Source organism: Microtus ochrogaster, chromosome 19 (genome assembly GCF_000317375.1).
Source record: "Microtus ochrogaster isolate Prairie Vole_2 chromosome 19, MicOch1.0, whole genome shotgun sequence".
In the NCBI taxonomy this organism is placed as follows: domain Eukaryota; kingdom Metazoa; phylum Chordata; class Mammalia; order Rodentia; family Cricetidae; genus Microtus; species Microtus ochrogaster.
The window spans coordinates 14,399,987-14,416,192 of record NC_022021.1 but is presented as its reverse complement, the minus strand read 5'-3'; the positions used below and the strand labels follow the sequence as shown (position 1 = coordinate 14,416,192).

At 33.8% G+C, this 16,206-nt stretch overlaps 1 protein-coding gene across 1 annotated transcript in view; it reads right to left on the bottom strand.

Moving 5' to 3' along the window:
* The window catches only part of Rasa1 (RAS p21 protein activator 1), a 69,364-nt gene that overhangs the window by 4,847 nt on the left and 48,311 nt on the right, over window positions 1-16,206 (bottom strand). Inside the window, exons 10-21 of the mRNA XM_005356528.3 lie at window positions 15,193-15,313; window positions 14,381-14,537; window positions 10,826-10,913; window positions 10,047-10,124; window positions 8,575-8,732; window positions 8,154-8,230; window positions 6,881-7,053; window positions 6,416-6,575; window positions 5,590-5,732; window positions 4,332-4,447; window positions 3,304-3,390; window positions 1,616-1,683 (exon numbers count right to left, since the gene is read on the bottom strand). Coding sequence (XP_005356585.1) covers window positions 1,616-1,683; window positions 3,304-3,390; window positions 4,332-4,447; window positions 5,590-5,732; window positions 6,416-6,575; window positions 6,881-7,053; window positions 8,154-8,230; window positions 8,575-8,732; window positions 10,047-10,124; window positions 10,826-10,913; window positions 14,381-14,537; window positions 15,193-15,313 — 1,426 coding nt within the window. The remainder of the gene's footprint in view (window positions 1-1,615; window positions 1,684-3,303; window positions 3,391-4,331; window positions 4,448-5,589; window positions 5,733-6,415; window positions 6,576-6,880; window positions 7,054-8,153; window positions 8,231-8,574; window positions 8,733-10,046; window positions 10,125-10,825; window positions 10,914-14,380; window positions 14,538-15,192; window positions 15,314-16,206) is intronic.

Here is a 16,206-nt window from a genome sequence, read left to right as displayed (position 1 = left end):
GGTACAAGGCATTGAACCCAGGGCCTCATGTATGCTCTGCCAGCATTCTACCAACTGAGTTACATTACCAGCCCAAGATTAATAACTTCACATCTTATATTCTGACTCACTGTTTTAGACTGTGTCGTAAATTTTTAGTTCAAGTTCACATACTGTTGAAGTAGCAATGAATAGAACCCTCAGAACAAATTCTAAGCCTTTCATTTCATTTTCTAAAACTTCAGTGTATTTGTGTGTGGATATGTACAAATAAATGCAGCTACCCACAAAAGGGAGAAAAGGGTGTCTCATCCTTTGGAGCTGGAGTTTTGGTGGTTGTGAGCCACCTGACATGGGTGTTGGGAACTGAATTCTGTATAAAGAGCAGTATGTGGTGAGAACCATCTCACCAGCCCATCTTTATATTCTTACTATGCATGTATTCCACTTACTTTAGTAGTAATAAATAGTAACTATAGGCATGTGAGGAGTATGAAACTAAAATAAAAATATTGAAAAAAGTCTTTTGTTTGTTTTTAAGATCCAGGGAACTCTCAGACTCAACTTCTTGCATGATAGGTACACAGCACTGTGCTGAGTGACATGGTCTACCTATATAGTCCAGGCTGGCAATGACCTTTCTTTTTTTTTTTTTTTTTTTTTAAATATTTATTTATTTATTATGTATACAATATTCTGTCTGTGTGCATGTCTGCAGGCCAGAAGAGGGCACCAGACCTCATTACAGATGGTTGTGAGCCACCATGTGGTTGCCGGGAATTGAACTCAGGACCTTTGGAAGAGCAGGCAATGCTCTTAACCACTGAGCCATCTCTCCAGCCCTGGCAATGACCTTTCTTTGTGCCTTAGCCTCCTAAGTTCTGTGAAATATATTCCCAGCTCAAATAATTTTTAATACAGCTTTGAGCTTCAAATTATTAGTATAAAAGTGATTGTTTCTTCCCATTAATATTAATTGGCTCATTACTACAATGAAGTTATATTAATAGTTTTCCCTTCATAAGCTTACAAATCTGCAAACTTGGACAAATGAGTAAAAAGCAAAATGGGACCAAACTTATTAGAAAATAAAATGGTCAATTAATATTATATAACTGGAAGAATCTGGTCTACCTTTTTTGTTAAATGTTCACTGATGCATCTTAAAAAGAAGTTCAGCTTACAGCAACCTGATGTAGACTAAGGACAAAAGAGGACTCCTGTCCTGTAAACGTAAGTGTGAGAGCCAGTAACATCTCAGTGCCACCAAGCCTGCTGACCTCCTTTCAATGCCAGTGACATCTCAGTGCCACCAAGCCTGCTGACCTCCTTTCAATGCCAGGCACTCAAAGAATGAAAAGAGACAATCAACTCCCAGAAGTTGTCCTGTGACACCTGTACATGCATCATGGCAAGCAAATGCCTGTACATATACACTCGTATGCTTTAAAAAAAAAAAACACAAACTAAAGTCACAGGAACAGAAAAAAATCCAACATGTTGGATACTAAAAGAATAAAGAAGGCAGGGGATAGTGCATTACTGAGCATCTGATTTAAAGTGCAAGTATTTTTTTTCAAATGTTACGGAAGTAATGAAGCTTTTCCCATTTCAAAGTTTATTAAAAGGTATTTACCTGAAATGATATTAAACATCCGTGGACTCAGGATAGCAGGGCAGATAAGCCGAAGAAAAACAAAACCACTAATTGGGAGGGAAAATTCTTTTAGAAAACTTTATGTTTACAATATAAACATAAAATATTTAAACTTAGAACCACAACCTTTATTTTCAACATGGGAAAGCCTAAACACAGTCATGAAGAAAACTGTAAGACAAACATAATTTCAGAATTACTTTGGAAATACTTGTTTATTGCAGATTAGTAATTTGTTTTATCCTGGTAAGAACTGTATTAAAACACTGAGAACTGCTGAAAGATTAGGAGGATTCAAATAATGTTTTATAGATAGAGAAGGTTCCAAATTACCCATTTTCTTGCTGTCTTTTTAAAGTTTATTTAAACAGAAAAGTGTGAATTAAGATGATTGTATCAATATTGCGGCCGACTTATATAGACATTGGAATATGCTGTAATTATCAAAGGATCCTTGACAAAATTCATACAAAATTCTATAGTTAATGTAAGCTTATAGATACCCTACTCTGCCTCCTTCCATTACTAGTATTAAGTATATGTTGTATAAATTTTTACTTTTTAAAAAGAATCTATGGTAATAAGTAACTTTACAAAGCATTAGTCCCCAGAGTTTATAAAATTCCTTACAGCAGCTAATAACTTTACAATTTGATATTTCTTCTTAAAGTTCCTATATAAGGTTTACTGAAAATATTTTGATACCTAACTAAAAACCTAAATTGAAAACATTGACCCATTAGTAAATTTCAGTGAAAATGTATTTTTGAATTTTAAGGTGATTTTAAATTAAATAATACATTGACAGTACTTAATTTAAAAGCTCATTATTAGGAAGAGAAATCACCTTAGGCATGAAAAACCCCTAAAGCACTTTGTCACATTAAATTCAACTAAAGGATTCTCTGCTGTACTAGTTTAATGTTTACACATTTAAAACATGTATTATACATAACAGTTTAATGTCCACCACAGACAACTGCTCAAATAGTATGCTTGTAATTTTTCTTTCTTCCTATAATTGTTGCATGTGTCTTAGTGAAGCTAACTAGGAGGGGTTTGGGCTGGCCTGTTTTATTCAGAGGTAGGAATCAAATCCAGGAGCTCTGAGTGTTAAACTAGTGCCTTACCTCAGAACTATGCCCTTGGTCTGCAAGATAAGTAAAAGCCTCCTGACAAAATTTACATCAGAAATGTGTCCTTAAAATTTACATTTTACATGTAATGTGACTGGCAATGTACATTTTCTATAATTACTAGAAAACTGTATTTGGTGCATTTCTACTAAATTTCTCACCACTTTGTACTGGCTGAGGTATGCTTAACAAAATCTTTGAACAATATTAATATATTGGTAGTCATAGGAATTTTGCTTTAGTTCTGCTTGGTTCTTAACCGTTTGTAACTTAAGCAAACAATTTAAGTCCATATATGTGCTCTCAAATTAGCTGCTAAAGCAGTTCCTGATGTATGACAAACAGACTAAATGAGAGCTAGAATGTATAGTTGGAGATTAGCTTGGAATCACAGATGTTTCAGATCAATTAAAATCGAGATGGTTCAACTACTGCACTTCTCCAGGCACCAATTTCCTCTGTCTCTGCCTACATACACAAATCAGTGTATACTGCATACAGTGACTACGACAAATGGGAAGTGACTCTTACCTAACAACTCTTGTTCTCATGGTGTTATTTGTAGGCCACTTACGCTGAACAGATTTCTGCAGACACCCATAAATATATCTCAGTGTCCTGCCAAAATAAAAAAAATAACATAAATATCTCAATACAGAAAGTTAATATCATCATCATAATGGTAATTTACTGGCAGCCAAACTTTTAATTTACCCAACCAATATACCATATTTTAATTCATTTGACCTTCTCATCTAAAAAAAGGTATTTTGTCAAAAGTAAAAGAAGCATATTTAGTAACAGGTGTAGAAACATAATGCAGTATGTTTGGCTCCATTGATTTTAACTTCTGTTAATGAAAACTTTGAAACAAATTATTAAGCATGAGAATATAGAGGAATAATTGTGGCACATATTCTATTTTGACTTCTTCCATCTAAACAATTGAGTCTACTCACACTGACTTGTAAGCAGACACGATACTGGTATCTTGTGTACATACTTGACTTTGGTTTTTCTTTCCTGGGAGTCGAATGCTAGGCAAGAACTAGAAACTAGATTTACAAATATTGCCCTCAGATCTGAGACATGTTGTTCATTATCTAAGCTACAATATATGCCAGGCTTACTCAGTTCATATGGATATACAGTTTATGTATTTCTATTTTCCTCTTTTGTGAGACAAGATCTTGCTATGTGGCTGAAATTCATCATCATCTTGGATTATCCACTTCAATACTGAAAATACAGGCAGGTGCCATGAAGTCTATATTTTACTCTGGCTTTTTAAACCATTATTTCACTCATCTATTCTTTTTTCCTTAAACATAATCCATCTTTTTTGAAAGGAGATAGAGGTTTCTCTGTGTAGACCAGGCTGGCCTCAAACTCAGATCTGCCTGCCTCTGCCTCCCAAGTGCTGGGTATTAAGGTGTGTACCGCCACATCCAGTTCATAATCCATTTAAGGACTAAAAACCTCTCATACCAATACCAGTAACACTAACAGAAAGCATTCTTTAAAAGAAAACACAGATGCATTAATTTTTGACAACTTACGGTGGGAGTATTTCTGAAGCCATGAATATTTTCTCCACAAGCTCTGAAAGTATGTTCAATAGGTGTGCTAAATTAGTGTTCACATCTTCATTCTTTTCTAACTTTGATGGACTTAACTAAGAGAAGGAACAAACCAATACAAATTCATCTTGGTGACGATAGACTCAGGTAAGTCGTGGTAAATGTACAGTTATTTTTTCAAAGATGTCAGCTGTTCCCACATACACAAATTCCATTCATTCTGTCACTCAACCAAATAGTAAGCCATTCATTTCTAATTATCTGAGGAAAAAACTTTTTAATGAGGTTCAAAGTAGTGGCTAAGATAGCCAAAATGTGTAAATAGAATGACGAACACTTAGAATTTTTCAAGGACAACACTCCTAATTTCTGTGTTCTGTTATGTCAGATGTACCTAAAAATCTGAAATGCTTTTGTCAACTCTCATAGTAATTACTGGATTATCCTCAGCATCGAACAATAAAACACTCATGTTGTTATGGCAGAATTAACATTTGACACGTCCAAGTGTTACCAAGTACTTCCTTATTTTACTGACACGCTCTCAAGGCTTGTGTGATACAGTCTTCCTTTGTAATTGCTCTGTAGCACCCATCAAGTAGAATAGTTATATAAGCAGGATTCTGCTTATGACTGTACAGTTGCTTATAAACTTGCACTAAAACCTTAATCATCTTTAAAATAACTCATAGAGACCTCTAAGGAAAAGATGTTACACTTACAAGTTTTTCCTTGAGTTTGACTTTGCATGCCAACATAGTACTACAAATGGGAAACTCCACGTCTGACTTCACATGATGGGTCCAAAGCTAACACAAGCCTCCTAGAACTCGTGTAAAATTAACTTCAGTCATAAGTGAATTTTATGTGTAGACTTAGGTACCATTCTCAAAGTTGTATATATGAAATAGTCCCAAAATCTTAAATTTTTTTTTTTGGAATATGATACTCAATATGAATAACAAAAGTCCCTGAAGAATGTTCAATTTATGTTACATACATTTTCTTAAAGTAAGGTAAACTCGATCATTAGTAGAAATAAGGAGAAATGCCAACAGAGCTGTGAATGCATGCACGATTATGGGGTTTTGTGTGTGTGGAGGGGATTTAAATTTATTATAGAGGGCATAACTGCACTAACAAATTTAGAAATGGTGTACTTTCCCAAAGCTGTAATTTGTTAAGTTCTAATTAAAATATGCCAATTGCAGCAAAGATTAAGACAATAAACTCTTACCTCACATGATTGCTTGCTTTCCATTATTTTTAAAATGGAGTCTTTCAGAGCATGATGAACAAATTGTGTGGCAGTGGCTTTCATATACTGCTCCATCAAGGTACTAGCAAGTGTTGTAGCTCGAAATAGGGTAGTGGCTTCATCTACACAAATATGGATGTTAGATGATACTTAGAAAACTGTACTACTACAACTAAGTTGGAAATTTTTTTTTGGTAACATACTTTTTACATAAATATTAATGAGAAGAAAATGAATACATTAAAAGCTGTGAAAAGCACAGTAATATGTACCTTAGCCTCAGAACTGCTACAAAATCTAGAAATAAAATACTCATAAACGTCCCAGTAAAACCTGAGGTAATGATAAATACTATGTATGCTATTGTTGATACTCACACACTGAGTCTGGACAAAGAAATCATTTTCTTACAGCTTCTAATACTTAATTTTCTTTTTTTTCTAAATATTTATTTATTTTTTATGTTTACAATACTCTGTCTGTGTGTATGTCTGCAGGCCAGAAGAGGGTACCAGACCTCATTCCAGATGGTTGTGAGCCACCATGTGGTTGCTGGGAATTGAACTCAGGACCTTTGGAAGAGCAGGCAATGCTCTTAACCACTGAGCCATCTCTCCAGCCCTAATACTTAATTTTCCATGACAGAATTAGAAATAGCAATCCATTCCCATATTAAACAAAGAATCTCAGATACTTTGTAAAATGGCTTAACAGTTTAATATATTTAAAGACAGACCCCACATGTTTGATACATAAAATAGTATTTTTACATTTCTTTTAAAAAAAAATCACACATCCATATTACCTTCCATACTTATCTCTCTGTCATTTAGTGTGCATAACAACAATGATTCAAGCTTTTCATGAAGAAAAATCTTCAGTAGGATGCTGGCAAGTAGTGTTCGGTCTTGTCCACATACATGTGATAAAGCATAGACTACATGAAGTTCCTTTTGTAGTATAAGCTAAAAAAAGACATCAAAAAAAGAATGCTGAAAGTACACAGCATTATGTATCCTTGAGGACCAATGGGAAATATATATAAGATTAAGTGGAAGAACATAACTATTGAATACAATTGATAAAATGGAGTAAGTACGTAGCCTATATATTTCTAGCCTTGTAAGATCAAGATCATACATGTTTTTCTACCTCTGGTTACTAGCGTGGTACTAATTTAGGACATTACTATTTAGCTTAATGGATTTTTATTAAATAGTTTAACATTTATATTTATTGTTATTAAAATAATTAGACTTCTAAATAATACCTCTTTAAATTCACTGTATTCTTCTTCTGGCATGATTTTTTCCATCGAGTATCGTGCTCGAACACGCAGGGATCCTGGTTCAATACCTTTTAGTGGTATATGGGAGCTGAGCAGAAACCATTCATCTGTGGCATGTCCTTTCTGTAACCTGCTCAACTGGCAACGCATAAATACTACAAAGAAAAACCACTATGGTCATACAATTACATTTTCTCAATACACTTTCCTATAGTTTTAAATGCTTTTCATTAAACAAGTTTTCAATAACATCACAAAGTCAACACTTAACTGCTTACTTTTTCCATTTAAAGGCCTGCTATGTGACATTCTGTCATAGGCTAGGGATATGGGATTAAGAAATGATTAAGCCACAGTGTCTGACGTGCGTGGAAAATGTCTTAAGCTATCAAAGAGGGTGCAGTGTAAGTGCTACAACAGTAAATAATACTTTCAGACACAAGGATATGTAACAGCCTAGGGGAGATAAAAATCCATTGCACAAGAACCTGGGAGTTGAGTTAGCTAGGTTAGGTAAAAAGGTAGAGCAATAAACACCACAATCAAAATAGGAAGTATGGCTTTCTTTCTGTGCCATTACTAGAACTTTGTCATACAAGTAATGGAGAAATACTTAAAGATGTAAGCAATTACAGAATCAACATTTTACTCAGCTTCAGGTTTTGGTCTGTGTCTGTCAGTCTTTATCACTGTTTACTAAAGCAGCCTAAGTTGTAAGATGGCATTAACCTATTTCACCCTGATATGAATCACTAAATTCCACTGCGATCTGTCCTACCAACAGAACAGGAGGATGTGTCCTGCTCAAAGTAGGAACAGAGCATTGAATGTTACAACAAATAAATGGCACACCTCAATATTCTGTGTCTTATTTCTTTGCAGGACTAGGGATTAATCTCCAGATCACTGCAGGCTAGACAAACACTACCATTGAGCTGCAACTCTAGTCTGTAACAGAACCTTTTGGATTTGAAGTGTAGGGAGTAAGGGAATCTAAAAAAGGAAAGAAGATAAGAAATGATTCTTGTCCTAGTCTCTGGGTAAGGGAAGCATATTTTCATATCTGAAATTGTAAGGACTACACCCAGCACATTCCCTTTAGCCATTTTGTTCTATCCTTCAGTCTCGGGACAGTCAATGTCTAGTAGTGACTGCATAGCATTTGTCTCATCTGCATCGTAGACATTTCACATACACGTTCTAAAAATATATACAACATGCTTTCATTACTTTAGAAAGCTTGAAGTCAACTTACAGATATCTGGATCTTTGCTTTTCTTTGTTTTATTACTAAGCGTGATTTCAAATCTATTGATGTCAGGAGGAAGATCACTAAAGAAGGAGAAAAATTAGAAAAAATGTTCTAGTATCAAACTACCTTATTTTTGTTCAAAATTTCATTGTGTAATACTTAAAACAAGATTTACATTATTTGTTACACAAGAATGTTGATAAATATACATTTTCTTAAAACTTCCTAAAATAATAATATCTTAAAACAAGATCTAGAAAATATAGAAAACTTTTTGTCATCACTTTTCAGTAGTCCATCTTTATTAATGAAAATGAAGAAATCCAACAAAAAATATTAAAACACCTAGAAAACAACAGAAACTTAAACAGCATGAGGAAAATAGGACTCTAAAAACGGATTAATATGATAAAATAGGACTTACTCAAAGACAAACTCCTCTGACCATACTGGGTTTTGCCCCTCCCTTGCATGAGTTTTTGCTACTTGGACGCTATTCAGGTAGATGTTACAATATGGATTTGTAAAGTGTTTTACTGGGAGCTTGTGGGCTTCTTCAATATGTAAAACAAGGCTGCTGACCTAAAGAGAACACAAAAATTCATGCCCAACATTTTAAGACCTATATATAAACGTGAAAAATAGTGACTTGTTTTTCTTAGTATTTAAAAAAACATAAACTTTGCTAATCAACTGTCACCACCCATTTCCAAACTCCAAAATATGCTTATCACGAAGATTTTACTACTCTAAAAGAGGCCCTGGCTAAGATGTTTTTAAGACACTTATTTTAAGGCTATGTATTCCCCATATGGGTGCCAGAGAAGTTCACCTACCTCCTACTCTTCAACACTCTCTCTACCATCAGCAAATGTGTCAAATGTAAAAGACTGCATACATGCTATGTTGTGTTAAGGATTGAAAACAATCCTTAAACCCACAGCAGATTAACTTAGCTATCAAAGGGGATAGAGATACTGGCTGTTATTGTATGTATACAAAGATATGTGACAACTTGTATATATTAAATAATTATTTCTGTATGTATGTGTGTATCCTTGGGATAAAAGCCAGGGTTTTTGTTACAGAGTATTTAGTTACCTAGTAACAACTGTTTTATATGTCCATGAAACAGGCTGTTAAATTCAACAAGCTTACTGGAAATTCACAGGGGCCACTTTGCACTTATACACTGTCTTAACTTTCTTCAAAATTCTAACCACATTAGAGTTTGACTATTTCCAATTATCTAGAAACCACTTTAATGAAACAACGAAAGAAAGATGTGAAGACCAAGTAATAAGGGATAATTCAGTTATGGTGGGTGGCTCATTCTTTTAATCCTAGTGTTCAGGACACTGGTGCAGGAGGATCACTGCAATTCTGACCCCAGCCTAGGCTACACACAAAACCCCTACCTCTAACGGGGAAAAAAAATTAAGAAAAGGTAATGATGCAGTACACATCTAGATAACAAAATTTGACTTCCTGTAAACAAAAGTATAAACAAGGTTCACGTTTTAGTTCCTAAAAATTGTCTAGTTAGTCTCAAAAACAACTATATCATAAAAAACAAGTTTTAAGGATACTCCTGTGAGTATGATTAACTCTTTCAGAAGTACCTTTCATTGATTCTACCTGAGATAATTTTCCAAGTGGAAAAAAGGTGCACAAAGCTAGGGTGCCTTGCTTTGGCTTGTTCTGTTAGGAGCTGGCTCAGCAGACTGGAAGCAGAGAATGTACATAAAGAAGTCTCTTTCACAGAGCAACTGCTACCAAGTCAAGCACTGACAGCAAGGCATAGAAATATTGGCAAAAGTAGCAATGTATAGGCAAAAAAAGAACAAAGCGATATGAAAATAAGACTGTTGTAAGTCAGACACAAGGAAGTTTCACCTGACGAAGACGTTTATTAGATGTCCCTGGGCTACTTTTTCGTAAACTGCAAAATGCTTGCAAACCTTTCATCCAATCCTACAAAAAAAAAAAAAAACAAAAACAGTATTGCAAAGAAATGAGTTTATCCAATTATCAATTTACTTTCTTTATATTTAATTATTTCCAACCCTAGACTGCCATTTTGAGTCTCAGAATATAATAAACTGTAATTTTCTGTCTCAGCAAAACAAAACAAGAAACAAAACAATATTAGTTCTCTCACTCTAATACTTAAGGGTCAATGTAGGGTTCACAGTGATATAGTCATGCAGTTCATATTCAGGGCTGAAAGATAGGTTCTACTGCCAACAAAGCCACTCACTCACTTAATTCTGTTTGTTTTTCATAGAGTTTCCTCAGAAAAGACATATTTGTACAAAACATATTTAAACCCTCCAGAAATATTACAACTAGCTGGCCTGCTTCTGGAAAATATGGAGGATGCCTCTAAGTTATGGAAATATAATTATTTGTAAATGATTAGTTTCAACTGAATTCATAGAGTATTTAATGGTTAATTTTAAATGGCACTTTTTATATCTAATAACCCTTCACTGTGTTTTGTTAAAAAGAAAAAAGTAACAACAACAAAAGCTTGGACAGTTTCTCACTTGTTAGAGTATTAAGATTCGAGACACACTTTCTTAACACTGTCAAACAGTAGTTTTCTTCCCTAGTTAATAAAGAAAGTTAGGCTAGCACAAAGATCTCAGCAGTTCAGAAAACAGTGATCTTACCTCTGCTTGTTCTGGAGTTTCTCCTGCAAAGTAAAAGATGTAATGTTCTTCACTAAAGTGTTGAACTACTATCTGAAAACAGTTTGGCCTTGGAACACAAACAAAAAAAGTATTAAGAAACTTAAAAAAATTATTAAAGTATTTATACCAGCTTTAAACACACTCCAAATGATTTAAGACAGTCATAATTATTAATTTAGAGAAGTAGGTAATTAATTCTGCCAGATTAAGATGCCACATGCATATGTATTATAAAATTGAAATTTCATTAGTTATTCAAGGTTTAAACTAAAACGCAATATAAATTAATATTAAGATATATCAAAGAAAAAAGTAAAAAAATAAGTAGACTTTCTAGAACTACACATAACATATGCAGAAACTGTACATGCACTGAAAAGTAAAAATGTTAATATTATTAATTAACTATTATTAATTATTAAGGAATTAAAAATATTAATGCTTGTCTCTAACCAGGCTGAAGGTGGTTTGAAAGTTCTTTTCTGTAATTTTCTATTTTTTTTTTTTTTACAAACTTGATCATTTTTTTCACTAAGTCAAAAACACCATCTCCCTACATCATTTGTTCTGAAGGTTAATGACATAGCAGGGATCATACAATGTTTGTTCATGTCTTCCCCTAGTATGAACTACTACAAATCATTTGTCAGATAATTTTATAATACCTAATAATTTGTATCTGTTTTGCAGATGGGCTGACTTTACAGTTAAACTGGATAAATCTTAATAAAATGTTTAACAAGGAAGGGCCTTTTAAGTTTTCAGAACTCCCTAAGTATTACTTCTATATTATTTTAGACAAATATTTTTATCATGTATACTTGTTTAAATAGTTAAAACTTTTTTATGCTTGGGAAGATTATGAAATAATGGAAAATGTGAACTGAGAATTTGATCTGAATTAGTCTGAATGAGATCAACCCTCAAGACTAGAATAACAAATGGCCATGCCATGTGAAGATATACCGAACAACCAACATTGGGAAATCTGAAGGGAAAAGCTCATTTCAAGGGGAGTTCAAAGCTATTGAGTCTGAGGTCAATGTGTCAAAGAAAAAGTAGCATGTGAAATGATAGACCAAAAATCCAAGATTTCCAGAGTGACTAGAGAAGAAAGTGAATCTCATTGGTTCTTCAAAAATGAAGCTTTCATGTTAGACTCCTAATGTTGACTGTGTCTTCACATAAGGAAGGCTGCCTTCCCAACCTTGAACTGTCTTCACTTGACCCTCAAAGGCTTTAAGAACACTGTCTTCTGGAACCAGTAGCATTACTCACAGCTTTTCACACAGAACATCCATCCTTCATTCAGACAGAAGCATGTATTATAAGAGCAAAGTGCTGCGAAGAAGCAATGGAGTGCCTGTCAGCCTTAGAACACCAGTTATCAACGGCAGAGACTCTACCAAGGTTTAGGGAATATCACAAAGAGCAGGGAAAATATAATGGGGAAGGAGTGTTGTAAAATGCTGCTCTCTTGACATGGCATTGTGATTGCACATAACCCATAGCAACAACAGTAGTTACCTCCTTAAAACCTGCACAAATCAAACCAGTTAAAGATTCAGTATGTAGCAGGAAGGGCTCCCAAAACCCTACTCCTAGCTAAGGAGCTACTAGCAGTTAACGGTTATAGGGAAAAGAGGGTTACTTTTCTTTAGAAGTGTGGCCCAAGTGGAAGAGGCCATGCTCAGTTTCATATGGGCAACATTAATTAGACTCAGTGGGTTAAAAATCTTTTTAAATGTCTACAGAAAACAGCCAAAGAAAAATTTAATATCCAATGTAATAGCTTTCCTTTTAAATTACATTAAAAATGCCTGAGTGAATTACCCAGTCTATGGAGAAATAAGTGTAACAGATCTGCCAACAATGGTCATTAGAATAATGGTCACTGAAGCAACTTCCAACTTAAGCTCTTAAAATGCTTCCTATATAATATACAGCATCATTAAAAATCCAATGTTTAATATGAAGAAACAAACAAAATCTGGGAAAACTGCATAACCATGCAGGCAAACATCTACACAAACAATGTTATTTCAATGTTTCCTCAACAGAAGACAGAGCATGCATACAGTTAAGTTACCTTTCAAAGAAAGCTTTCTTTCACATTAGACTTTACTTGAATGCCACAATTCTATATATTAGGCTTTATACTCTCACACAAAGCATGAAAAGTGCAAAGCATGCTAAAAGATTCACAAATACGCCTTTTTGTGCCTATGATATTTGTACTTTATAATAACAGATAACTGGTATCAACATAATTTCATCTGTCCTGTTATGTGATCTTTACTCTCATGAAAGGAAAGAGGCTTTGCTGATTTGTTTTCCTTTCCTGGTCACTTCCCAATAAAGGTGCATAGAAAAGAAAGTTGACCCTAACCAGCTGATTTCAGAAACAAAGATCTGTTTTCTCAGAGGAGAGATTTTGCCTGTTTTCACAGACATATCTTTTCCTATCAGGTTTCGGACCTGGAATCAGTAAGTATTCATAACTAAGATGTATTTAGAGTATCATACTTACAGTCAATTTCTAAAGGAACTCTGCACTAGAAGCAAGAAATGATAATACAGTGAAGGTACATATGTGTGTGTACTATTTTCCAACAGTTAGAACACAACTTTATTCTACTTTATTTTTGAAGTTCACTCTTTATTCAATAAATAGATGAAGTTAGAATTACTTACACAAAGAGGATATTTTCTACAGAACATATATTTTAACAAAACTCCTTTTAACTAATATTCTTCGATATCTAAAAGTTATAGTCTGAGCCTTTTTTCATATAAAAACAAAATGTGTAGCTGAAGCACCCTGGATTTTCTTACATCCTTCGTATTTTTAAAAATGAAATTGTTTAATATATATATTCGGTCACAGACAAAAGCTATGTCCATGCCCATATTGCTTAAGTTCAAGAAGAAAACCGTCTGATTTGGTGGGCCTCAACTGGGTCCTAACTCTTGCCCCAGGACACTTCTCTCCACACTCTACTACTGAAGCTGTGGAGACGGTAACACATCCTTTCCATCCTGACTCCTTCCGTGCATCTTGTCTCGTGTTTCTAAAATCAAGTGACATTTCTGCTTCTAACTGGTTCCTTTCGCTCTAGTAAAGATACTTTTGTACAAGAATCGTTGTTTCAATCAACATGGGAAGACTGTGACTAGAAGGTCTTATTGCTCTATCCCTAGTCTTTCATTTTATGAGTGTGTTGGGGTGGAATTCTTATCCTTATCATCATCCTGTTTTATTTTAAAAAGGAAGAAAGAATAACAAGGTCAAACGAACTTATGAACTACTTCGATAGCTAGCTAGTCCTACTGAAAGGCCCTTCCAAAGATGTCTGCTTGACAGAGGTGAATTGTACACAGAGCTTAGTCAAGAGTTAAGAAATAAAACATTATATTCAATCAATCAATCAATTTTAGACAATTTTATGTTCTTAAAATAGGTTATACTTCAAATGGTCTGAAAATATCCAGTTTTTATTATTACAACAATGTTTAAGAAAAACCATGTCTTACCTGCCAAATAGACTATCATGGACAACGTAGACGGAACACACACTGAGATCTATTAACCCTTTTGGTTTTGTAGCTCGTTTTTCACTTTCAAAATAAATAAGTTGGGCATCACTGCCCTCTAAGATAAAATATAAATTTTTCCAGCGTTTTCCTTTGCCTGTTGAAAAAAAAATTCTCTTTTCTTAGGAACTAAGAAATAGTATTTCAGAATACAAAAAAATTTAAATATATTTCAATTTTCATTCTAAGAATAGGTCAATCAATATATAATTACAAAATCCTATACCTGCATAGATAAGTTTTTTGCTATTATTGCTTGTGTAATGAATTAATGAATGGTGGATGAAGTTCATCATAATACTTTAACTGTGTCTTCAGAAATTTATTATTATAAAATCTTCAAAATTCCTATTTTAGAGTAATTGTTTTCCAACAACACCCACCCCTCAATATCAAACTGACATAGATCTATTTAAAAAAAAAAATAAAAGAAGAAAGAAAAAGAAATTCAGTACCCTGAAGGCCAAGTGCCACCAGGAATTTCTCTAAGAAACCTCAGGGAAAGCCTGAAACTAAGTCAGGATTTAATGACATACTTGGAATACAAGCTTGCTCTAAAACACTGTTTAGAACATGGACTTAATCTCTAAAGTTTGAAACATGCTCTGTGTAAGCTCTAAACAAGTATCTGTTACTTATAATCAATGACAAAACGACTGATTATGTCTCACAGTATTATGTATATTTATGACTATCATATGGTGATCACTAAAATCCCTAAATTAAATTCTTAGTCCTAACAGTTGACTTACTCTTCTTCAGAAGGTAACCTTTCTTAACAATGTTTTTATAAAAGGCATCCTTTGTTTTACGACGAATTGTATTATAGATTTCCTTTCCATCAACAGTATCATTGAGTACTTGTTCTTGATCCTGAATTGTAAAGAAACATTAAAATTATTTATAAAACCATATCCAATCAGTAAATAAAAAGCAGGTAAAATATTTCTGCTAAAATCTAAATTTAAATCTTATAAAGAAATTCCCAGAATGGTTATTATTTCTTAAAAACATGCCTCAAGGGCAAATGCTATTTCAAAACCTCAGTAAGCTTATGTATTCTACATCAAATGAAACTGTTTGAAAGTATCTACTTATTCCAGAATTAACTGGCAAATCAGGGGGGGGACCATGAATTAGAGCAAAGTCATGCTGGTGAATACTATTAGCTCTGAGAAACACCAAGTGAGACTAGAAAACTAGCCAGTTGAATTCGGACAGTCCCCACGTTAACCCTCAGTTCATCACACACAACATAGCACATTGTTACATCCACACCTGGTAAGCCTTTAAGTTTTTTATTATTTTTATTGCTTTATAAATAATACCAATAAAAATTTCCATTCTTTATAAGCAATCTGAATTAAGATTCTTCCCACTACTTCATAGCTTCCTCTTGTTTCAATACTTTCGATGGCCTACATCTTTTTTACACTAAAAGTACAACATTTATTATAATCTTTACATCTTTTTTAAGAATATTTAAAAGCCAGACTACATTTTTCAGTTCCCATTCTATTATGTGTCAATAATGAAATGTTTTACTTTGAACTCTTATTTTTCCTGTAAGTTCTAGGTCTTTACTGCTTGATTTTTACATAATAGGCTTCAGTAATGCATAAAAGACAGCTGACATCAATTGCTAAATTGCCTATGTTGTCACAAAGAATGTACAAAAAACATGATCTCAGATAAAATAATTTCCAATTGTATCAAGGTATGTTAAGCTGAATGTTAGTCTTCCCATTCATTCATAACAATTCTTT